The sequence below is a fragment of the Notamacropus eugenii genome, chromosome 7 (genome assembly GCF_028372415.1).
Source record: "Notamacropus eugenii isolate mMacEug1 chromosome 7, mMacEug1.pri_v2, whole genome shotgun sequence".
Lineage (NCBI taxonomy): Eukaryota > Metazoa > Chordata > Mammalia > Diprotodontia > Macropodidae > Notamacropus > Notamacropus eugenii.
The window spans coordinates 35537584-35563340 of record NC_092878.1 but is presented as its reverse complement, the minus strand read 5'-3'; the positions used below and the strand labels follow the sequence as shown (position 1 = coordinate 35563340).

Here is a 25757-nt window from a genome sequence, read left to right as displayed (position 1 = left end):
GGCCTGCAGAGTTCAAATCCAGCCTCAGACACTTACTGACTGTGTGACTGTGGGGTAGGTCACTTAACTTGTTTGCCTCAGTTTCCCCAACTGTAAAATGGAAATAACAACAGCACCTATCTTGCAGAGTTGCTGTGAGAATCAAATGAAACTGTAAGAGTACTTAGCACAGGAACCACTAGGTGGCACAGAGGACAGAGCACTGCCCTGGAGTCAGAAGGACCTGAATTCAAATGAGGCCTCAGACACTAGCTGGCAAGTCCCCTGATTGGTCCCTCAACTGATTTTTATATGATATTGACGTTAGGCACTCCACTACTCTGTATGCCCTCCTCTGTAACTGACCACGCAGCTGCAGAGAAGGCCTAACCAGGACAGATTAGTCCAAGATCACATTAGCTTTCAGCTGGCTCTCACTGAGCTGAAGAATTCATACAAACCAAACTATTTTACTCAGAAAAAAATAATAACAAAGTTCATTTGGAAGAGTAAACAGTCAGGAACTTCAAAGAAGCCAGGAAAAAAAGCAGTATCAGACCTTAAACTATATTATTAGGGAGAACAAAATGCTGAAGCATAAAATGGATAATTTCGATTCATTTACATTAAAATTTTCTTGTATATATAAAACCTGTGTAGCCAAGAAGCGAAGTGCAGAAAATCGGGGGAAAAAAACTTTCATAGACGATCTCTCAGATAGGATGTGATTAGGTTGGAATATTGCTGTACCGTAGGAAACAATGAGCTAGAAAAACATGGAAAGGCTTGGATTTATGAAGGAAGATGCTATCCACCTTCACAGAAACAAATGACAGGTGGAAATAAGCATGGTACAAACTTACATATATGTGTATGAGTATATGTGTATGTATGTGTATATATGTATATACATACACACACACTTAATTTAGGGTAGAGGAGAAGGAGGGAAAAATAAAGTAAAAACGTATACAATCGAAAACAAAAAAAAATAACAAGGAAGCAAAGAAAAGCTGGGCAGCTTTGAAAGCAACGTGTAATATTTATTACGTAGGTTTTCTTGAAATGAAAATTGTTTTATACTGAATCCTCTCTTATGGTCTGATGTGTACATGGAAATTTTTTTTCTTTTCTCATTTTGTACTTAAGTTTAAAATTAAAAAATTTCCCCCCCAAAAATTCATGCAAATCCCCAGCTATTTTTCAGATGAACTGTTCTCTAGCTATGTGTTCCCATTTCTAGTTTGTCAAATTGCTTTTTGAATCCTGGTTCTCTCACCCAGGCTGCTGATCGCCCCTCCCAGCTCGGCATCGTCGGTACATGTTATTAGCGTGCTATCTTTGCCTTTATCCAAGTCATTGAGATAAATGGTAAACAGCACAGGCCCAGGCACAGATCCTTGGGGGCCTCCTCTGAAGACCACCTTCCAAGTGACCACAGCAATAGTCACCAGACTGTCATCTGAGTCTAGATATTCCCAGATGGTTCAGAATCCACCTCACTTACTATCTCTTATCTATCCCACATCTCTTAGCTGGGAAGGGTGGATACAAGGGAAAGCTCTTAACTGGGAGAGAAGGCCATGGGCAAAGGCAAAGAGACAGGAAAATATGAGGCAGGTTCAAAGAACAACCAGCAGTACAGCAGGAATGCTGGGTGGCCTATAACAGAGTATGATGATATTTATCATCAGAGGTCATCTACTGAAATTACTTACAGTTAAGAAAATGGATACCCAAAGAGATGTAACTTGATCAACACACAGCAACTGAGTGGCCCAGAAGAAACCAGCAGAGAACACCCAAAATCTCCTTCTCAACTTCTTTCTTTCTTTCATCATTCAATTTAGCATTTACCCAGTGCCTCATGAATACAAAATACTCCTATGTCCCGACAAAGACAGAGAGCTAGATAGAGACACAGTCTCCACTCTCATGGCATTCTGGGTCTCACAAACACAGGTGATTTCTGTACACAATGTTACATGATAAACACAATGGAAAGGTACAAAAAATAGGGAGAGGTAAGACCCAAGAGTTGGTACCAACCAATGGGATTAAAGGTGGCTTTCAGGAACCTAAGAAAAGTCAATCAATGAATAAGCATTTCTTAAGTGTCTCCTCTGAGTCAGGCACTAAGGATATAATACAATGACTAAACCAATCCTTGCTTGCATTCTAACATTCTAAGGTCAGAGTAAAAGATACAGATTTAGAGGAGTAAATGAAGCTTTGGAAGTGCATGAAAGTGACGATAACAGCTAACACTGAGATGTCATTTTACATCAATCAGATTGGCTGAAATGATTAAAAGGGAAAGCAAAAAATGTTGGAAGGGGATGTGGAAAAACTAGAACTGTTTGTGGAACTGTGGTGGAACTGTTGGAACTGTGGACTGGTCCAACCATTTTGGAGAACAATCTGGAATTATGCCCAAAGAGTCATTAAACTGCCTATACCCTTTGGTCAAGCAATATCACTACTAGGTCTATTTCCCAAGATGATTAGGAAAAAAGGCAAAGAAGCTATATGTTCTAAAATATTTATAGCAACTCTCTTTGTGGTGGCAAAAAACTGGAAATTACAGGGATGCCCATCAATTGGGGACTGGCGAACAAGCTGTGGTATATGATCGTGATGGAATGCTACTGTGCTAAAAGAGATGATGAGCTCCAAGTTCAATAGTAAAGAAAAAAATCTTTTAGAGGAGTAAATCCCTTCCATTTATGGTTTTTCCCTATTTCAACCCCAAACAAATTAAACTCTGCACATAAATTGAAAACATCCCTATCCTAGTTTAGGTTGCTGCCTCACAGGTTAATTGGAAGCCTTAGAACCAAACAGCATTTAGCTGTTGCTGAGGACAGAGTTTTGCTAATGAGGTGGAAAAGGGAGAGCTCCTGTTTACATATTAAAATATTCAGTAATTATCTAGGGCCCACCACTATTTAAAGCTGCTTCTGTAAATTGTGCTGAGAAGTTTGCCTTAAAAACTATATTTTTTTATTCTATTGAAGCTTTTTGTGGCAGAAGTTTTAGCTGCATTTGAGTAAGGTCCCTCTTCTCCTCCCCATGACCCATGTTATCACTTTATTGATTTTTGTAAAGTTCATGGGACAGAGTTTTTAAGATTGGCCTCTGTGCAGATAGTACATACGTACCCACACAGCCTCTCATGAACTGGCAGCAACAGAACCAGGAAAGTTCATGTCTAAGACCAGAGAGGTATAATTCTTGTTCCAATTAAAACAAAAATCAGAGCTATTTGTTTCATTTTTAACCATTTACTAGGAAGCTTTTATGATAGAATATGAAGAAAAGTACCATTTCATTAGCACAGGCATTATTTTATAACTTTATCATTGATGGATTTTTTTTTCATGTTTTATTTTCCCTAGGTATTTCAGTTTGGTCTTGGTCTTCTTTAAAAAACTTAAGCCTTTTCTCTACCCTTCATCAATCTACTAATGAGGCAAGCTATGTCCACTGTAAGCACTTAACATGCCAGCTTTCAAGTGCATACACTGAACAACAACCTTCCTGGGACCAGAGCTGCCAGGGTGCCTGGGAGTTGCTAAATGTCTGAGGAGGTCCAGAGAGCAGGACCTTTGACACTGACAAGGGTCTTGATCCAAAAAGAACCCTGACGTAGACCAACAACGGACAGTCTACATGGCAGGTGTGTGAGATTCTACATAACAGAAAGGAGAGGGAGGATGGGACAGGACTGATCTTGGGGAAAACAAAATCTCAGTCCCTCTCTTCATACCCACACCCACACCCTGAATTAAGTCCAAAACAAGTGACAGGAATCAAACAGCCACCAGTGACAAGAAAAAATAAAAACCCATAGAGGAATGAAGTGGTTGGTATTTTTTTTTCATGTCTTTCAAGAGACTGCCTTGAGAAGAAGATAGAATGGTAGGAAAAGTCCCCTTTGGTTCACTGATCTAGTTTTTCTGACAGGCAGGTCTGAACATGAGACTCCCCCTATTTGATCAATTCCAATGGCTCCCTATTGTTTTTAGGATAAACTCCACTAATTCATTTTTAAAGCCCTGCACAAACTGGCCTCAAACAAGATCCAGCCTCAATAGACGGTCCTCCACTCACAATCCAGCCAAACAGCCCTTTTCTCTGTGTCACACACAAAACACTCCCCTTCCGTCCGTAAGCCTTTATGCACACCATCCCCAAGCCTTTATGCACACCATCCCCAAGCCTTTATACACACCATCCCCATCCCTGGAATGCCCTCTCTCCTTTCCTCTACCTCAGAGGCCCTCCTTTTAAGATGCAGCTCAAGTAGCATCATCTTCCTCCTCTCACCTGCTAAAGCTCTCCCTCTCAAACTACCTTTATTTACTTTTTATATTTTTGTTTATTAACTTCATATTTATGGTAAATATATTTTTATATGTACTTGTTACCTCCTCATATATTAAAACATAAGGTGACTGTAAGGATTGTTTCATTTTCTGTACTTGGATCCCCAGCACCTAAATCCTTAATAAATAAACCATACCAGGCCTGGAATCATCAAGACCTGAATTCAAATCCAGCCTCACACGTTTACTAGCTATGTAATTCTGGGCATGCTACTTACCTTTGGTCGGCCTCAGTTTCCTGTATCTATAAAATGTATCCTGTCCACAGGATCTGTAAAATGGGGATAATCACAACACCTACCTCCCAAGGTTGTTGAGAGGATGAAACTATAAAACTTAGCATGGTATATAGTAAGCACTATATAAGGGCTACATAAATGTTAGCTATCAGAACCATCATCCTGGTTGACCGATCAACAGAAGGTACCTACAGCCATCTAGTGCTACCTCTTCATTTTATAGATGGGGACACTGAGGTCTAGGGAGGTCAAACAGCTTGCCCAATGTCACGTACCTAGTAAGCTGGGCAAACCACACATATTCTATACTTAAGTCTGTTTTGTATTTTACATATCAACCTAAGCCTGTTCTTTGAGTGATGATGCTCATGATTTCAAAAGTTCGGCCTCCCTCTCTCAAGTTTTCCTATCGATCACTTTTAATTAAAGAAAAACTCTGAGCTAAGTTTAGAGCTTCAATATTCTCATAAGACACTCTGATTCTATCGGGACTGTCATCTCAGCACCACCTGCAAATCACTTTGTGCCAAAGAAACTTGTGATCCCTCACAATTTCATCTCCTAAGAAATTCTATGACATTTGCATATTATCCTTGAAAGTATACAAGCTGAGCTGGTCCCTTCTTTACTTATCCTTGCCCAGTTAAAGGTGGTCTTATCTCATTTCCAGGAGCCAGTGGGTCTATCCCTGGTCTGATATCAATAGCCTCAGGATGCAGCTGAATCCCATAAATCCCTAAAGCAGAGAATGGTGGTCTTGGACTAACATGCATGCAGGCCCATTTTCCTTGGTGTAACCAATCATAATTCCTCATCCCCCATGATGACACCAACCCTAATTGTATTATTTCCTCACCCATCCTTTTCCATTCTTTGTTCTATACTCATAAAAAGAAGTTGTAGCTCCAATTCTTGGTCTTGGGTTCACAATGAGGCAGTCATTAGACCAAAAGGTCCACACTCTGCTAATAAACTGTTATCTTGCTCAGAGAATACAAAGTCAAGTCCCCTGGCTCCAATCAGTTCTCCTTCTACTGTGCCACCTTGTAGCTATTCATATTTTGTTTAAATAAATTAAATTAAGTGTTAAATCAAGCTGAGACAGTACAAACAGTAGAACTCCAAACTGAAGGTCAGGAGCCCTTACTAGATGCGTGATTCTGGACAAGCTGTTTTCTCTCACTGGCTACTAATTTTCTTATCAGTTAAATGTAAATAATTTCCACTTTATAAGGCTATTGTGAGAATTGAGTGAGATAATACATATATATTATCTTACTAAGTAAGATAAAATATATGTATGTGTGCATACACACATATATACACACATATGTATACACATATACATATATGGTTTTATAATCAGTAACAGAAAAAAGGAAATTATTATAATTGTCACACTCTGAAGAGCTGGAAAACCACATGTCTTGTGACTTAGTAACTGTTGTAGCTTTCAGGAGAAGGAGAAGGTCAAACATCAACATGTTCTTCTTTAAAGTATAAAACTTTAAAAATGAGCTAATTTACCATGAAGTCAATGCCCACTAGGTAGGGGTTCCAGGTAACCATAGCACAAGGCCACATGGGAGAGACATGAGGGAGGTTTACCTGTAAACTTGGCTACAGCATCAATATGGTGTTTGACTTGGACAGCCAGTTCTCTAGTGGGTGTCAGAACAAGTCCAAGCAAAGGGTTACTCCTATTTCTGTGACCAGTGGCCTCTTCCTCATCAAACTCCAGCTTTTTGTCGTCTGATTCCTTTTCATCACCTGGACTGTGAGATGGGTCTTCGTCCTTCTCTTCTTTCCTTTCCACTGGCGGAGAGTTCGACATTTCATTACCGTCATCAGAAGAATCATCCACATCCACCAAGAACTCTCCATCCTCAGAATGACTCCCAGACTGCTCCTGGTTAGTCTGCTTCTCCTCCTGCCAGCGTAACACTGAGTGAATCATCGGGATAGCAAAGGCAAGGGTCTTCCCGCTTCCTTAGAAGGAAGAAAAGAGAGCAAACAGTAAAATACAAGCAGTTCCGGATGCTTGGAGCCACAGATGGTCCTAGAGACAAGTTACACAGCTAGACAACTACTCAGAAGCTGTGATCGTGGAGAGGAACACAAAGACCTGGATTCAAATCCCACAGCTGATATATACTGGCTATGTGACCTTGGACAAGGTGCTTATCCTCTCAAAGCTCCCAGACAACATAAGTTACCGGGCAAGTGCCAACCTGCATTACCAAAGAAATCCCAGATCTGGTCCAAAAAAAAGAATTGTTACTATGGTAACAAAGAGGATGCTGATGACAGTGATGGCAGCCACAGCAATTCACATTTATAGTTTGCAAACAGTACCCTTTCCAAATGAAATATCTAGGGACAGGTATGTGATGGGATAGAGAGCTAGGGCTGGTGTCAGAAAGACCTAAGATGCAATCTGGCCTCAGCTCTGCGTGTGACCCTGGGTCCTTAACTTGCCTGCCTCAGTTACTTCATCTGTACAATAAAGATAATAACAGTACCTACCTCCCAAGGTTGTTGTAAGGATCAAATGAGATAATATTTATAAAGTGTTTTGCCAACCTAAAAACACCATGATAAATATCATTTAACACCATATTTGTTATTATTATTAATAACACTAATCAGGATGTGGGATTTGAACCCAGTCCTAGTCATGGCTTTGTAATTTACAAAAGGCTATTCAATTCAACAAACATTAAGGACTTACTCTATGCAAAGGCATGGTGTCATTTAAAGGACCAGTCAGTGTTTTCTATAGACGTTCCTCACATTACTGGAAGGTCATGCAAGCGTCAGTGACCTGACTTTTCAGATGAAGAAACTGAGGGAGAGGGACTCCCTCTCTCTCTTTCTTTGCTAGAAAGTTAACAGAGCCTGGACTCAAACCGTGGTCATCTGACTCAAGTCCAGTGCTCACCCTGCCCTGTCTCCCCCACTCCCACTGTGCCTCTCTTATTGGATCCTTACTTTGTTCCTACTAATAGGTGGCCAAGGCATCTAGTATCAATAGTTCTATTTTAGAGAGGACAAAATTGACAGAGAGGTAAACACAAAAGTGAAAACAACATGGTCTCTATCATCAAATGGCTTCCACCCATGACCCATGGCCTCAGATGCTTATACTTAAATTTGTAAGACCAACACTGGACATTTATATAGGGCAAAGAATTTCTCATACAATACCTCATTTGATCCTAACCACCAGGTGAAGTAGTTGTTATCAGGTATTCTCATTTCACAGATTTGGAAAGAGGCTGGGACAAGTTGTGGAGGATCACAAAACAAGTAAATGTCTGATGAAGGGAACCTGAACCCAGCCAAGTATTCCTAACTCCAAACCTGGCACCATATTGTGCTGTGTAGAGGTAAATATGGTGGGAAGAATCAGAAACTTGATGATATTGAACTCAATATTCAAAAGGAACAGGATTAAACGGGGAGTGGTATGCAGTTGAGGAGAGATACAATGCAGAGAAGGATTGATATTAATACACTGAAATAAGAAATTCCATGTAGCAGGAGAGAACTCACAGAGTAACATTATTTTAGTGCTGGAAGGAATGGCCACTGGGTTTGAGTGATACCCCAAAAGGAACTACAACTACAACATAAAAGAGAGTGGTTACCTAATAATGATAAAAACTAACATTTATATAGCACCGATGTTCCAGCATTGTGGTAGGTACTTTACAATTATTAACTTATTTAAACCTCACAACAACTCTGAGAAGTAGCTGCTACTTTCTCCATTTTACAGATAAGGAAACTGAGGCAATCAGAGATTAAGTGACTCGCCCAGGACACAGTGCTTGAGGACAGATTGGAATACAGGCTTTCCTGACTCTGCTAATGCTCTATCCACTGTGACACCTAGTTGACTTCTACCAGAAGATTCTGAATGAGGGGAAGCCTTCTACGGCATAGACAGCAGCCCCTACAACTCTGTCAGGAAGCTTTTCCTGACACCACTCCTAGATGTGCTCATTTCAAAGTTCCACCAGCATGGTGGTGGTGGTGCTGTTCAGTTGTTTTCTGTCACGTCCCCAACTGTGGAGTTTTCTTGGCAAAAATACTGGACGGGTTTGCCATTTCCTTCTCCAGCTCATTTTACAGATGAGGAAATGGAGGCAAACAGGGTTAAATGACTTGCCCAAGATCACACAGCTAGTAAGTGACTGAGGTCACATTTGAACTCAGGTCTTCCTGACTCCACGTGCAGCATCCTATCCAGTGCACCACCTGGCTGCCCATACCACCAGCATGGTACAATGAAAAAAAACACCCGATTTACAGTCAGGGACCTCACCTCCAATCCCAGGTCTGCAACTTACTAATTTTAGGCCCTTGTGCCAATGAGGTCTATGAGACCTCCAAAGTCTCTTAGAGTTCTAAATCTATTCACAAGGAAACCACTTTTGGGGCCCCAGTAAAACACATCTAATGCCCCTTCCACGTCTGTCAATTAACTGAGTGAATACTATGACAGGTACTAGAGAGAATGCAACAATACTCCACCCTCAAGGAGCTTATCAGGGGATACAACATGTACTTATTTAAATACATAAAGAGTAAATACAAACATAGATAGACAAAAATAGAAATAAGATAGTTTGGAGGCAGCTAGGGGGCACAAGGGATACAGCACCAGGTCTAGAGTCAGGAAGTCTCACTTTCCTGAATCCAAATCTGCCCTCAGACACTGACTAGCTGTGTGACCCTGAGCAAATCTCCTAACCCCGTTTGCCTCAGTTTCCTCATCTGCAAAATGAGCTGGAGAACGGCAAACTCCTCCAGTATCTCTGCCAAGAAAACCCCAAATACAGTCACACATTGGACATAAGTGAAGAACAATTCTGGAGATGGAGGTGACTGACTAGTAGCAGCAGAGGTGAGAAAGGGTCCATGTAAAAGTAGACTGGAGCTGAATCTTGAAAGAAAAAAAGAGGTGAGGGAGGAGTACACTCTAGGCCTGCAGGATGCTGATACAAAGGCAGAGATGGGAGATGAAGCCGTCTCTCATGAGGAAAAGTAAGAAAGCCAATTTGGCCAGAACAAAGAAAGCAGAAAACAGAACAGTGAATAACAAAGCTGAAAAGGGAGATTGGGGCCAGGTTATAAAAGGCATTAAATGTTAAGCAGAGAAGTTTATATTTATCCTAGAGGTAACAGAGGAAGTAGGCAACATGGTCAGAGTCTCACTTTAAGAAAATCACTTGGGTAGCTATGTGGAAAATGGATTGAAGTAGGGAGAGCCTTGAGGCAGGGAGACCAATTAGGAAGTTATTAAACTACAGTCAGGTCCCAATTAGTGAGAATAATGAATACATGAAGAGACTGCATTCTTTGAATTCACACTGCACATTTCAAGTGGGCTTCGACCAATTATCAAATCTGATATAACTATAACTTCAAATCTGAATACATACAAGTGCTCCAAGAGTCCCTGTTTTGCACTAATCAGGACCTAGCTAAGCAGTAATGAAGAAGTGATGGGGACCTGAACTAAAGTGAAGGGGTCAGACATCGTATACTACAGGGGTGAATTTGATTTTAATTATTGGCATAATTTTAGAACATATTATTAAGGGGATGTTTTATGAGCATTCAGAAAAGGAAAAGGTGATCACTAGGAGAGAACATAGTTTCATCAAGAATAGGACATGCCAAACTAAAATAATTTCCTTTTCTCCTTAGGGTTACCAGACTACAAGGTCAAGAGAATATCACAGATAACGTTGTTCAGACATTCCAGGTGTGTCCAACTCTCTGTGACCCTATTTGGGGTTTTCTTAGAAGATAATGGAGTGGTTTGCCATTTCCTTCTCTAGCTCATTTTGCAGATGAGGAAACTGAGGCAAAGAGAGCTAAGTGACTTGCCCAGGGTCACACAGCCTGTGTCTGAGGCTGGATTTGAACTCAGTAGAACGAGTCTTCCTAATTCCAGCCCTTTATCTACAGTGCTACCTCGCTGCCCTCTGCCATATATAATAACAGCTAGCTCATATTTCAGCAAAACATTTAACAAAATCTCAAACAAGGAGAGAGACGTGGGCTAGATGACCATGCGGCTAAGCAGAATCATAGCTGGACCCAAAGGACAGTTATTGATCACTGTCAACTTGGAATAGTAGCAGAATGCTTCAGGGATCTGTCCTAGAACTTATGTTGTTTTAACATTTTCATCAGTGACGTGGATAAAGGAATGGATAGGAAATTTATCAGGGTAAGGCAACAAGAGGTTAAGAGGGGCATGGATGACAGAATCAAGATCTCAACAGATAATAGTAATGGACCATATCTACCATGGTTAAACTTAACAGATAGAGAGTCCTGTTCTTGTGCCGCCAAAAAAAAAAATCAAGGGGGCTTATTTTTTGGAAGAAGGTTGGTGTGCCAGATGAGACTCTGGGTAGTTGCTAAGGAGCCCCGCCGCTGCGCATCCCCTCCAGCCCCCCAGCTTTGAAAACCCAGATATACGTACTGTCTATGGCCAGACACTTAGAAGCCCTCTCTGTTGGTCTGTAACTTTCTCTGTATTTTCTCTGAAGGTCAGGGTGCTGACTTTTCCCCTGAACTAAGTGAAAGATATATGTACTTGATGAAAGTAGATTACTGACCCTCAAAAGTTGCTTTCCTTTTAGACTAAGCAGGCCCTTCTGCATATGCCAGGGTGCTTGCTGTTACAATCCCAAAGAGATCATACAAGCGGGAGAAGGACTCACCTGTACAAAAATATTTGTAGCAGCTCTTTTCGTGGTGGCCAAGAATGGGAAATTGAGGGATGATTGGGAAATGGCTGAATAAGCTGTGATACATGAATGTAATGGAATACTACTGCGCTATAAAAAATGATGAGCAGGCAGACTTCAGAAAAACCTGGAAAGACTTTTATGCACTGATGTTGAGTGAGGGGAGCTGGACCAGAAGAACACTGTACAGTCACAACCACGTTATGTGGGGACTGACAGCTTTAGATTACAACTTGGCTCTTCTCAGCACTGCAAGGCTCTAAGACAACTCCAAAAGACTCATGATGGAAAATGCTGTCCACATCCAGAAAAAAAGTTCCAAAGTGAATGCAGATGGAAGCGGACTATTTGCTCTCTGTTTTGTTTCTTCTTTCTCATGGTTCATTCCATTGGTTCTAATTCTTCTTCACAACATAGGCAATGGGAAAATGTCTAATATGAATGTATATGTAGAGCCTATATCAGATTGCATACCATCTTGGGAAGAGGGCAGGGGAAGGAGGGGGAGAAAATTTAACACTCAAAAGGTTGTGGAACTGAATGTTGTAAATAAAAAATAAATAAATTTTTTAAAAAGATTATTAATTACTTTAAAAAAATAGACCTCCAAAGTACAAGACAGGGGAGGCATGCCTAGCTGGAAGTTTATATGGAAAAAAAAAATCAAGGTTTTGGTAAGCACATTCAATTTATGTAAGAAGTTCAATACAAATCATCAACCAAAGAAGTTAAGGAAATAGGCTACATGAAGAGAAGAAATGTCAAGAACATGACAGCTAGCGCTTTAATACGCACCTCAAACCAGAGTCATTGCTCTGGGCTTTTAAGAGGCTAATGAAAAGCTGGAGAACTTCTAAAACAGGGCAATCAGGATGCTGAGAAGACTAGCAAGGGAGAGAGTACCATACAAGAACTGACTGAAAGGACTAAGAATATTTAGCCAGGAAAGACTCAGGGGGGATATAATAACTGTATTCAAGTACTGTAAGAGGATACTTATTCTACTTGGCAAAACCGAAGGAATGGACAGAAAATGCAGAGGCAGATTTAGGCTTGCTATAAAAAGAAAAAATCCTCACAGTCATAGCTATCCAAAAGCAGAGCAAGCTTTCTCAAGAGGTAGGTAAGGTGTTCCTCACTTGACATCTTCAAACTTTGCAGGGAAGGGGAGGGAGTTCAGGGAAGCAGTGGTGGGACTAGATGGTCCTTCCAACCCTATGATAGTTACCTCCTTAAAAAATAAAATAAAAAGTACCCATAGAGATCACAGAATCTAACCTCTTTAGTTTACAACTAAAGTTCAAAGTAAAATCATGACTTGTACAAATTCATATATTAAGTGCAGAGATGAGATAAAAACCCAGATCCCTTGATTCTCTGGCTATTCACCACCTTCGCACTACAACACAACTTCCCACCGCTGGAAGACATGATCTTATGAAATATGTCAAGGCTGAAGAGGTCCATCACAGTAACCTATTCTACCTATACTCTTCTCTTTGACTGTTATCACTTGCCAACAACTCAAAAGTCTCATTGACTTCATTTCTGAATGTCCAAGTCTGATTTTAATATCCTTGTCACAAAGGGGCAGTTATGTTGGAAACAATATGTTTTTCCTTCTGCCTTTCTTTTTAACCAGCAAACACAGATACTTAGGATTGTAAGATTACAGAACTGGAAGAGACCTTTAATCAAGTCACTGACAAAAATGTTAAATAGAAGACAGCCAAGATAAGATCCCTCCACTGAAGACCTCTGCCATGCTGACATTAAGTCTGGATGTGACTCAGTCTAAATGCATTATTACCTTGATGAGACACTTTATCAAAAGCTTGCAAAACAGGCAGGTGGAAAGACTTCTATGAACTGATGCAAAGGGAAGTAATCAGAACCAAGAGGACAGTGCACACGGTAACGCTGTATGATGAAGAACTCTGAATGACTTGGCTCTTCTCAGCAACACAATGATCCAAGACAGCCGCAAAGAACTGATAATGAAGCATACTATCTACCTCCAAAGAGATATTGTTTGAATACAGATTGAAGCATGCTACTTTTCACTTTGATTCTTTTTCTTTTATTCGAGTCTTCTTTTATAAAATGACCAACAGGGAAATGTTTTACATGATTGTGTATGTATAACCTATATCCGATTGCTTACCATCTCATGGAGGAGGTAGGGTAGAGGGAGAAGGAGGGAGAATTTGGAACACAAAACTTTTTTTTTTTAATGTTAAAAAATTGTTTTAACCTGTAATTGGGGAAAAATTAAATTTTAAATTTTAAAAAACAACAAAAGGTAGGAAAAGCAGGATATTTTTAAAAGTTATGATTTTATATATTGAAAAGGAAAGCAAGCTATGCAGTTTCATATACAATCCTCTTTTTCTGCTCTATTATATAAACAGAAATGCTCATTTTATTTGCTATTTAAGTCCAGAATAAATCTAAATTTTTTTTTATAAAAACAACAAATGAGAGGAGACAATGTGAATGATACTCTCCAATAAAGGGGCGGCAAGGTGGTGCAGTGGATAGAGCACTGGGCCTGGAAGATTCATCTTCATAAGTTCAAATCTGACCTCAGACAAGTCACTAGCTGTGTGACCGTGGCCAAGTCATTAACCCTGCTTACTTTAGACTTCTCATTTGTAAAATGAGCTAGAGAAGAAAATAGCAAATCTTTGCCAAGAAAAGCCCCAATGGGATCATGAAGAGTCAGACACAACTGAAAATGACTGTGCAAAAACAACTCCAATAAAGGAGATATAAAAGGAGATATAATAATAATATTAATAAATGAATAAGAAATAAATAAAAGGAGATATAAAGGAGACATTGGACACTTCCATCTCCAATCTAAAATAATTTTTCCTTTAATTATTCCACAGCCTGATACATTAAAAAAAAATTCCAAAGATGTAGGAAAAAATAAAATCTAGGTAAACTACATCTACAGCACCCCCACCAGCTGCAAATTTAGTCACTGTTCAAAAAATGCAACAAAGTTGGCGTGGCGTGGCCTAACGAGATTGCGCCGGCTCTCTGAAATCACCGCTCCCCTTTCGACTTCACCATCTCTTTGATAATTCATGGTAGAATTTCCCCAGGAATTGGAATCAATCTCATTAGCCCATAGTTCACAGATTCTGTTCTCTTCCCTTCGTTGAAAACTGGCAAAACACATGTCCTATGCCTAACCTTAACTGCTGAACCAACTGTATGGTGCCTTTTCCCATATAGCACAATCTCTCACACAGAAGCAGAGCCAATATCATCTAATGAACTAGGATTCAAACCCAGGTTTGAATCCCAGACTCTTTCCACTAAATCCCCTCTTCTACTCAAGAATAAGAGAATAAAAGAAGAGCTCACCTGTTTCTGCAGCACCAAGGATATCGAGATTGTCTCGAATGGCAGGGGCCAAGGCCAAAGCTTGAATAGGAGTCGGAGCACTGAAGCCCAGGGAGCTCAATGCCCTAAGGACTGGCTTAGGCACGAAGAGATCCTTCCAGGCAGAGACGTCGGCTTTCTGATCATCCAACTTGGTTGTCCAACTCTTTACTTTAGAGGGAGCTTTGGAAGGAGCAGCCTGAGAAGTCGGTTGTGCTTTTTTTCCTGTCTTTTTTTTCTTCTTTTTCTGAACAGTCTTGGGGGGGCTTATGGTTTCTACAGCTCCACCTTCTTGGGGACCATCCTCATGGTCTGTGTCAAGTGTATGTTTGAGTACAGCTTCCTGGGAAATTAGGTCTTCATCTGCAAGTGAAGGGTTCTCTTCCTCTTTCTTAACAGCTGTCTCTCTTCCCCGATCTGTGCCCTTCTTCCTCTTCTTCTTCGGCCGGGAAGCTGTCTCTTCTTCTACCACCCCCTCAGACACCACAGCACCAGACCTTCTCTTTCTGGGTTTTTCTTCTGATGCAAGTTTTGAGGCACCAACCAATTTATAATCATGAAGCTCTTCAAAACACACCAGGTCCTCAAGCTGCCCATCAGCAAAAACATGTGGGTCAATCTTCACTGGTTTCCACGTTCCTACAACCTTTATTCCCTTTTTCCTAAATCTAGCAGAGGGCAGAAACTGTCTCCCTTTCTTGAATTTTGTGATTCCTTTTAAAAAATAAAAAAGGAAGAGACAGAGAGAGAGAAACTGTTAAGTTGGAGCAGATAATGCAGATTTTCCCTTTCTAAAACCAGTCAAGTGAGAGGTAATTTTGTTTTTATTTTTAATTTATGGAGTGAAACAAGCATTTCCATAACATAGAATAATTTTTAAAAGATGATTTACACATGAAACTGCAACTCTATTATGCACTACTTGTTATTACTTTTAAACGTACAATAAAGTTATAATATAAATTTACCTTTTTTCCTCCTTCCTCCCCCATGATGCATCTCTCCCCCACAGAAGGCTACCATTAGACACAAATGTGTGTACATGTGCAAGTAAAATCATTCTATGCAAACCTCTATCTATCAGTTCTTTCTCTGGGTGCAGATAGCATCTTCCTCTTTATGTCCTTTGTAGTTAATTTGGTTTTTTTATAATAGTCAAAATTACTTATTCTATCAAAGTTGTTCTTAAAACAATATTGCTGTTAAGCAAGAGGTAACTGAGGACTTGGGGGTGTGGGAGGAATAGGGGACAGGAACCCAAGAAGGCGGATACTTGATATCGCATTCCTGACACCATATCTCCTAGTTCATAGGGTCTAGAATAAGGTCTAGAATAAGAAGGGATCTTCAAAACCATCTTATCCAACTCTCTCCTTTTTAGGAATGAGAAAATTTAGGTCCTAAAAGATGAAATGACTTGTCCAGGGTCACAAAGACATTAAGTTGAAGAGTCAGAACTTGAACTCTGGTCTTCTGATACTGCTCCTACCTATCTTACCCTTCCTTTGGTCTCCTTTCATTTTTCATCCTCCTCCTAACCCACTGACTGATATAAGAATCCCAAGATTCCCTCCTCATTTTCTTTCTCTTCTCTCTACATTTTTTCCCTTGTTAATATTATCTGCCCTCAATGCTTCAACTACCATCTCTATGCACTTAAAGCCAGATCTTTACTTCCAGACCTGAGCTCTGTGCAATAATATGTAATAATGATTACAAAAATATAAAAAATAATGATCTGTTCAAATAATAACAATAGCTAGCATTTTGCTGTCTAGTTTTTCAGCTGTGTCTGACTCTTCTTGACCCCATTTGGGGTTTTCTTGGCAGAGATACTGAAGTGCTTTGCTATTTCCTTCTCCAGATCATCTGACAGATGAGGAACCTGAGGCAAACACTCCAGTGATTTGTCCAGGGAAACCAACTACTAAGTGTCTGAGGCCACATTTGAACTCAGGTCTTCCTGATTCCAGGTTCAGTGCTCTATCCACCGAGCCATCAGCTGCCTCAAAAGACCGTCCCCAAGCTCCAATTCAACTGTCTACAAGACATCACTCCCAAGAATGTGATGGAATATTATTGTGCTACAAGAAATGATGAACAGGAAGACTTCAGAGAGGCCTGGAAGGACCTATATAAACTGATGCTGAAAGGAGCAGAACCAGGAGAACTTTGTACACAGCAACAACCACAGCGTGCAAGGAATTTCTCTGGTATACTTAGCTCTTCACAGCAATGCAAACACCTAAAAAATTCCCAATGGAATCTTGAGGTAAAATGCCTTCCACATCCAGAGAAAGAACTATGGAATTGGATCACAGAATGAAGCAGACAATTTTCTCTTGTGTTATGTTTTGTTTTGTTTTCATAGTTTCTCCCATTCATTTTAATTCTTCTATGAAACATGACTAAGGTGAAAATGAAAAAAAAAAAAAAGCATCACTCCCTCCAGAACCTTACATTCAACATGTCCTAAACTAAATTTTTCTCCTCCCCTAAATCTGGTGCTCCTTCTGGCTCTCCAATCTCTGCTATCCCAGTGACTCCTTCTCTATAAAACCTCCTTTTCCCTCACTTCTCATCAGTCACACTTCTGGTCAATTCCACTTCCACAAGCTCCATCATCAGCATTCTCTGCTGACCCCTACTCCAGTCCGGCAATATTGGGATTATTGCAATAGCCTCTCAAAAGGTCGTGCAGTTCCACTCTTCTACAATCCACCTTCCCTACACAATCACGGTGATCTTCTCAAGCATAGCCCTGATGTTGTGCCTTCTCTGCTCAACAACTTTCAATAGACAAAAAACAAATCCCAAACTCTAAGATCGTAGGTTTAGAGCTAGAAGGGGCCTCCTAGGCCAATGCTCTCCATTTTACATATGAGGAAACTGAGACTCAATTAACTTGCCCAAGAAATAAGTAACAAAGAGAGTATCTAAACCAAGATCCTCTGATTTGAATCTGGCATTCTTTGTACCATGCTCAAGTCTATCTTTCTTAACTCCTGGATTCCTTGACTTCGCATCATGGGCCTTCTCTAGTCTTAAAACCAAAGGATTTGCCCAGTCTTATCTCTTATTCTCCTTTATGCGCTCTACATTTCAACCAAACTTGACTTTTCATCATCCCTCAGACACATGCTGTGGTTTCTCCTGAGTCTTTCTTTGTCCAACAATCTCCCCTGTATCTGGAATGCACCTCCCTTACCCCCAGTTCCAACTCCACCTTTCCTTTCAGAGGAAAGCTACCTTTCCTCTGAGCCCCCAAGACATTCTGCTTATATCTTTCTTATTTACTTATCATGTTCTTTGGTATTAAGACTTTATGTGCCTTTGTTCTATCCTTCTAACCCAAAATAGCCCCCCAGCCCAGTCTTTACCTCTGCATCTTACCCAAGCACAGAAAAGATTCCCAATTGTGTATAGGTATTTCTCAAACTCATCTGTCTTCTACCTGAATCAATAATAATAATAATAGCTAATAACTACAGCTAACATTTATATAACACTAACTACACATCAGGCACTGGGCTAGGCCCTTTACAATTATTATCTCATGTGATCCTCACATAGGTGCTGTTATTATCCCCATTTTGCAGATGAGGAAACAGAGGCAAAGAGAGGTTAAAGATTTGCCCAGGGTCATACAGCTAGTAGATGTCTGAGGCCAGACTTAAATTCAGGTCTTCCTGACTCCAAGCCCTGCACTCTCTCTACCATGCCACTGGTAAGGAAGGACCCTGAAGATCATCTCATCCAATACGCTGGCCTCCCATTTTCTAGATGAAGAAACTGAGGTTGAATTAAGTCACTAAACAGCGAGTAAGTGGCAGAGCTAGGCGTGACTTCTAATCCAGGGCTCTTTGCAGTACACCAAATACTGAGTCCTCAACAGGCCTCCATACAACAAGACATGAGTGGAAAGGCTACTGCTTTTCATGTTATGATTAACTTGGGTTCCAGTTCTAGCTCTGCCTTTAACTTGTCCAGAGATACAGGGTATTTTACTTCTCAGTTTATTCATCAGTAAAATGACGATAACATCTGCTCTATCTATAATGGTTGTTGTGAGTGACCTTGGACAAGTCCCTTAACCCTTAGAAGTTGTTGTTTCCCCATCTGTAAAATGAAGACACTGACTTCCTCCCTAAATGACGATATCCTGGGATCACAGAATGTTACAAGCTAGAAAAGACCTGGGAGCATCATCTACTACAAGGTCATCATTTTACAAATGAGGAAACTGAGGCCATGTAAGTTTATTCTTGTTATTTATACATCAATTTAAAGTTTACAAAACACTTTCATCACAACCCTGCAAATTTAGTAGAATGAATTAGGATTAGCCCCATTTTATGGAAGAAACTGAAGTTCACAGATAGTTTAAGAATTTGCCCCAGGATCAGATAGCTAAGAAAGCAGGAGTCAGGCTTCAAACCTAGGTCTCCTAACTCCCTCACTGCTCTTCTAAATGATTTGCTGTAGGTCACCCAGCTAGCCAGTCAATGGTTTAGCAGAACCAGGATCAGAAGAACTCTGGTCTCCTGATACTAATCCAATAATTCTTTCACTAAAACACACTGGCTGGTCTTCCTTTCTCTTCTCTGAATGCCTAATGCCTACACCACAGAATGGCAAATTGGATTATTCTGTAGTTTCTGCATAAAACCTAAGTACAGTCTAACAATCAATCAATAGGCATTAATTATTATGGGCCAGGAGCTGTGAAAGAATCTAAGCTCCCATAAAACCAAGTGGTCAAAACCTTCAGCTGACTGGCCCTCCCCCACAATCCAGCACAGCCAAAAATACAAGGTCAATGTTTAATAAACCCAGAACTTACTGAAATGTCTCTGTTTCCAGCCCTTTCAGCAGAATACCCTAAAATAGAGGGTCTGTAACCTGGGCCTATGTATGACCTTGTACAAAAAAAAAAGTTACATCTTTCTTTTCATTAACCTCTAATTGAAATTGAGCATTTCCTTAAATTATGAATGTAGGCAGCAGACATTATTGTGGAAAGGGGTCTGTAGGCTTTGCCACAGCTGACAAAAAGGCTTTAGAATTCCTGCCCCAAAGAATTCCATTGTGGATTACCTTCCATGGAAAGGAGTGATGGGCTTTTGGTGAAATCTGGAGATGAGTTAGGAATTGGAAGAATCAAGCAAATGGCATTTTGTAAACTTCTAAAGATCCAAATACCCAGGGAGAAAAGGAATGACTGAGAGACAGAAGAAAATAAGGAGGAACATGACTGTCGGAGACCGAGTGAGCAGGAAAATGGGAGAATAGCAAAGTCATCTGTGAAGGCAGAACAAGGGTTAAGGGGGGGCTTAACACTTAACATCTCCCTGACTCAGTATCTTCATATACACATGATGGAGTTGGCCTAGATGGGATCTTCAAACTCTACATTCCATGATAAACTCCAGTAAGTAGCCTGGACAGAAGGGAGGTGTTGACTGCAGCCAGATACGGCTGGAAAGCTAAAGGTAAAGTTTCAAGGTTCAGAAGGCACCCTGGAGAAATGTGAGTGGAGGTACACAAGTAACAGCCTGGGACAGTAGAATTAATGTTATTTTGCCATGGAATTCTTTGGCAATCTGGTGAAACCTACGAACCCCTACTTAGAATGTCTTTAAATGCAGAAAATAAAATGCATTGGGTCATTTTTTTAAAAAGTCCAGTTATGTTAAAATTGTTAAAATAATGACATTCAGAAAAGCATTTCAAGGTTTGCAAAATGCTAAGTTGACTGTCAACAAACATTTATTTAGCACCTATTATATGCCAAGCACAGTGTACTAAATCCTGGGGATATAAATAGGAAAAAAGAAAGGAGCCACAATCTAATATTTTGGAGGGCTTTCTGTGGTTTTTTTAAACAGATATCTCAATTTTATTCTCACAATCACCCAGGGAGATAGGTAGTATTCAATTAGCTCCATTTTACAGAAGAGGAAACAAAGGAAAACAGAATGTTAACTGACTTGCCTGGGGTCATACTGCTTAAATGTGAATTTGAAGTCTTACAAAACTCCAGGCCTAATGTACTGCCTAAAAGACACCTCAGAAGCCAAGATTACAAAGTAAACTAATTAAATTGAAACGTGATTCTCAAAATATTTCTGATCAAAAAGTTCATGGCTCCAGATTGGTGCCTTCCTTCTGATCATTTCCAATATCTTTCTTATTTATCATAGATATATTTGTACCTAGTTATTTGAATGTTAACTAACTGACTATAAGTGGAAACAGGTGGTCCAGTACCAAATATGGCCTCAGACACTTACTAGCTATATGACCTTGAGGAAGTCACTTAACCCTGTTTACCTCAGTTTCCTCACCTGTAAAAATGATCTGAAGAAGAAAATGAGAAACCACTCTAGTATCTCTGCTAAGAAAACGCCAAATGGGGTCACGAAGAGTCAGGCATGACTGAACAACAACAAATAATAGTCTATGGGATCCTTAAGGGCAGGGTCTTTCTCTTTTCTTTGTATCGCCAATGCTCAGCAGGCGGTCTGGCTGGTTCACTAACAAGACACTCCTCTTATCATTTTCTCAGGCTGTCCTCTATGCCTGGAATATTCTCCCCTATTACAACTACTGACACACCCCATCCCTTTTCCTTGAAGTCTCAAATAAAATCCCAAGTCCTACAGGAAGCCTTTCCCAAACCATCTTAATTCCAGTGCTTTCCCTCTTATTTCCTCTGTATCTTGTTTTATATATTTCTTTGCATACTGTCTCTCCCATTAGATTGACCTGGATGACACTTCAGAATAATGCTCTTAAATGCATAAAAAACAGGATTGCAAACTCATTAAATTGCAATATAAATTCATTTCTGAATACAGACTGAATGAAGTATAATTTTCACCTTATTTTCCTTGCTTTCTTTTGCAACATGGCTAATGTGGAAACGTTTAGCATGCTTGCACATGCACAGCTGCTAATCCTGTTTAGCATGCTTGCACATGCACAGCTGCTCATCATACTTAGCATGCTTGCACATGCACAGCTGCTCATCGTACTTAGCATGATTGCACATGCACAGCTGCTAATCCTGTTTAGCAGGCTTGCACATGCACAGCTGCTCATCATACTTAGCATGACTGCACATGCTCAGCTGCTAATCATACTTAGCATGCTTGCACATGCACAGCTGCTAACCATGTTTAGCATGACTGCACATGCTCAGCTGCTAATCATACTTAGCATGACTGCACATGCACAGCTGCTAATCACGTTTAGCATGCTTGCACATGCACAGCTGCTCATCATACTTAGCATGCTTGCACATGCACAGCTGCTCATCATACTTAGCATGCGTGCACATGCACAGCTGCTCATCATACTTAGCATGCGTGCACATGCACAGCTGCTCATCATACTTAGCATGCGTGCACATGCACAGCTGCTCATCATACTTAGCATGCGTGCACATGCACAGCTGCTCATCATACTTAGCATGCGTGCACATGCACAGCTGCTCATCATACTTAGCATGCGTGCACATATGCACAGCTGCTAACCATACTACTTGCTGTCTCCATGCGTGTGGAGAACTCGGAACGCGGCGGAGGAAATGCCTGCTTTGAAAAGCGGACACGCCCACCCTCCGTGGGGGCAGGGGCTCTCCCGCCTCTTCTTACACGCGAAGGGTTCGGCCCGGTGCCTGGCACACAGGACAGACTTCCTAAGCGTTTCACGACTGGCCGGCACGCGGTGGGCGCCTAGTAACCGTTTCCGGACGGACTGAAGGACCGTAACTCACTTTCTCCTCCCTACGCAAAATGGAAGGGGAGGCTCCAAGGCCCAGGAGAGAGCGGGTCTGGAGCTGATGTCCGAGGTCCCCTCGGTGCGGGCCGCGCGCCGCTCGGACCGCGCCGGAGCCACGCACGGAGCCAGGCCCGGAGGCCCGGCGGCGCGGCTCGGGGCGGGCCTCCTTCCTTCCAGCCCCTTTCTCTCCCTCCCTCCCTCCCGTCCTTCCCTCCATCTCTCAGTACCCCTAACGCAGCCCGCGCCCGTCCCGGACCGGACTTCACGAGGAGGCGGGGAGGAGGAGGAAGGTGGAGGATCCGGGAACTCACCGCGTGAAGGTGTCCGCGCCGCCGCCATGGCTCCCGCTGCCGCCTCTTCCGCAAACCCACACCACGTGCGTGTCTCTCATGGGGGCGGCCATGACAGCACGAAGCCCCGCCCCTCCAAACCCGGCGCAACGTTATTGGCAGCTGGTCCAGCGGCTCCGCCAATCCTGAATCAGGACTCGAGATGAAGAGCTGGCCGGGCCCGCCCCCTTCCCATTCCGGCTTCACTCTGCCTCTGAAGTTGGTGGAGTGGAGTCAGGTTCGCAGGCATTCACTAAGCGCTTACCATTGTCCAAGTCCTGCTATCGTAAGAAAGTCACTTTGGCCGCTGTGTGGAGGAGGGAGAGCAGTCGGGGAGAAGCTTGAGGCGGGGGGGCTAATGAGGAAAGGATTGCTGTACCCCCGAACAGGGGGACAGGGGTCTAAACCCAGGTAGTGGCTGTGGGAATGAGGACAGGTAATCCCTTTAGGAAGCTTTGTCTCAGGATGGAGAGCCGTCAGGCTGGGTAGCTGGAAGTAGTGGTGGGGTGTAGTGAAGGGTTTTCTGTGTGGTTTTTTAAGGATGAGAGAAACTTGGGTCTATTGGTAGATTTGGGGGGAAAGAAACAGTAGAGAGATTGGAGAGAGAGGATGGGGGCAGTCTCCTGGAGAAACAAGAGGAGATGGTCTGGAGAAGATGCCAGAGAGCCTGGGAATGTGGGTTGTATCCAGGGAGTGTGCTGGTCATGTTTAACAACCAGCTCTCTGAAAAAAAACACACATCCAACACATTCTTAAGTTTAATTAACTTTATGGGATTAACTCTGAATTATTAACAGTTTTCTGTATCACTTTAAGTCTAGAAAATCTGCAGAACAATAAGTGGAGCCCCAACTTGTACCATTTTTCAGTGCTACCCGTATAAGGCTCACACTGAAAAATCTTCACTGGTTCTGCAGAGACTGAATGAGCTGGCTGTATCACACCACGGACTCTTGTATCTATCCATTAGAGATTAAATTATACTAAATAGAATGTTAAATTTAAAATACTAATTATCATGTATAAATTTCATTATGTTAGAAATTAAAACTGACATTTTAAAATAAGTACTGATTCATTTTAAAATAGCAATAACATGTTAACATGAATAACATTTTTATGAAAACTCTTCCAAAACAAAAAATTTAGCGGTATTGTTTTACTTATTTTTGTGAATCTCTTTAATATCTGGCTTAATAGACAACAGAGTCTCAATCTGAATTCAGTAGGTCTCAATATGTTATTTTGGTTAAAGCACAGGAAGAAAATCCAGCATCACACAGATATGTAACTGGAAAATGGAGTAGCATTTTAATCGGTAAGCAGCATTTTAATATTATAAAAATAAGTTTGGTCTGGGCCCCCCCTATGGAATCTCAGGGACCCCAGACCACCCTTTGAGAACCACTGTCTTAAAGCATTCGTTTCATAAGGTCACCACTCCCCTGCTCTGTAAACTCCATTAGCTTCCTGTTACCTCAAGGATCAAATAAACACTTTTTTTTTAACACTTAAAGATTTTTCTTCAAAATTGTTCAAATGACACTTTCTCTATGAATCTTTTCCTACTCTCCTCCTCTACCTATTCGTCACCCCCCTCCAAAAAAAAAAAATCTTGTATTTATTTTGTGTATGCTTACTTATGTATATGTTATCTCCTCTGATAGAAAGTCAGTTCCCTGAGATCAGAGATTGTATCCTCAGTTCCTAGCATAGTGTCTGGTACATACATTTTATAAATACTTGCTGATTAATTGATTGAAGAAGACATTGACAGATAAGTAATAAGAGCTTACATATTTGAATTCAACAAAATCTCCCAGTCCACATCTTCTGGCAAGACAAACCAGGGCTTGGTCTCATCCTCCTATTGATTGTCATCTGCTCTAAGAAACATCATGGTGAATGTAGAGAAAGCAAGTCCTGCAGTTCAACCGGTATCAGTTGTGTCCTTTATTTCATGCTCTTAAGGGAATGAATTTTGGAGATAGCCAAGAGGAATATTGGAGATGGTCACCCTAGGTCCAGAAACTGGAGTCCATTCCAAAGTTTGCCTGAAGCCAAGCCTTTTTGGCCTCTTGCATAGGCTGCCAAGTTGCCACTTCATCAAGGAATGAATAGCTCATCAAATATCTATGCTGCGTTCAGAAGTCAACTAAAAGGGGTCAATGCTTTGTAACAACTGATTTAAATTTGAACCCATTTTCTTAAGGGACCAAGGTAGGGGAGTGAAGGCTTCCTGTAGAGATAGTTCCTGAGTTGATTGTGAAGGAAGGTAAGGATTCAGAAAGGCAGCATAGAGGAGGGAGTACATTCTAGGCTACTTAAAAAAACAAAAAGCCTTTCTTTAAAAAGATTAGCACCAGTCATGTGTATCTGGACCTAGCATTCCATCATTCTGTTCCATCATTCTGTCTTGAAACATTTATTAGCAAATCCATTAGCGTGGTATCTCTGCTATAGTCAAGAGATGAAGATTTTTTTGAATCTAGAGAAGGTATCTCATTTTTTCCCCCAACTATTCAGAGAATCCTGGGAAAGGTTCAAAAGTCACAAACAGTTGAAAATAAATGACTTGGAAGATAATACTAACAGCTCCTATTTCTACTTGCTCTAAGGTTTAAACAGTGCTTTCCTCACAAAACCTTCTCCTCCCAAAAACACAGTGTGTTGTGGGCTGGCACCAAGGATTCAATCAGGAGTCCTAGAAATTCAGTCTGGAGACCTGAGTTGAATTCCCAATCTGTTCTTTTCAGCAAGTCACTAGATATCAATGAGCCTCACCTTATTCAGCTGTAAAATAAGAGAATTGGAGTAATAAATGATTTATCAGGTTCCCTTCAGGTATAAGTTTTATAATCCTTTGAA

At 41.1% G+C, this 25757-nt stretch overlaps 1 protein-coding gene across 1 annotated transcript in view; it reads right to left on the bottom strand.

The window, feature by feature from the left end:
- The window catches only part of DDX24 (DEAD-box helicase 24), a 42412-nt gene extending 19402 nt beyond the window's left edge, over positions 1-23010 (bottom strand). Inside the window, exons 1-3 of the mRNA XM_072622469.1 lie at positions 22872-23010; positions 14758-15489; positions 6215-6595 (exon numbers count right to left, since the gene is read on the bottom strand). Coding sequence (XP_072478570.1) covers positions 6215-6595; positions 14758-15489; positions 22872-22899 — 1141 coding nt within the window. The 5' untranslated portion in view covers positions 22900-23010. The remainder of the gene's footprint in view (positions 1-6214; positions 6596-14757; positions 15490-22871) is intronic.
- Between the last annotated feature and the right edge of the window lie 2747 nt (positions 23011-25757).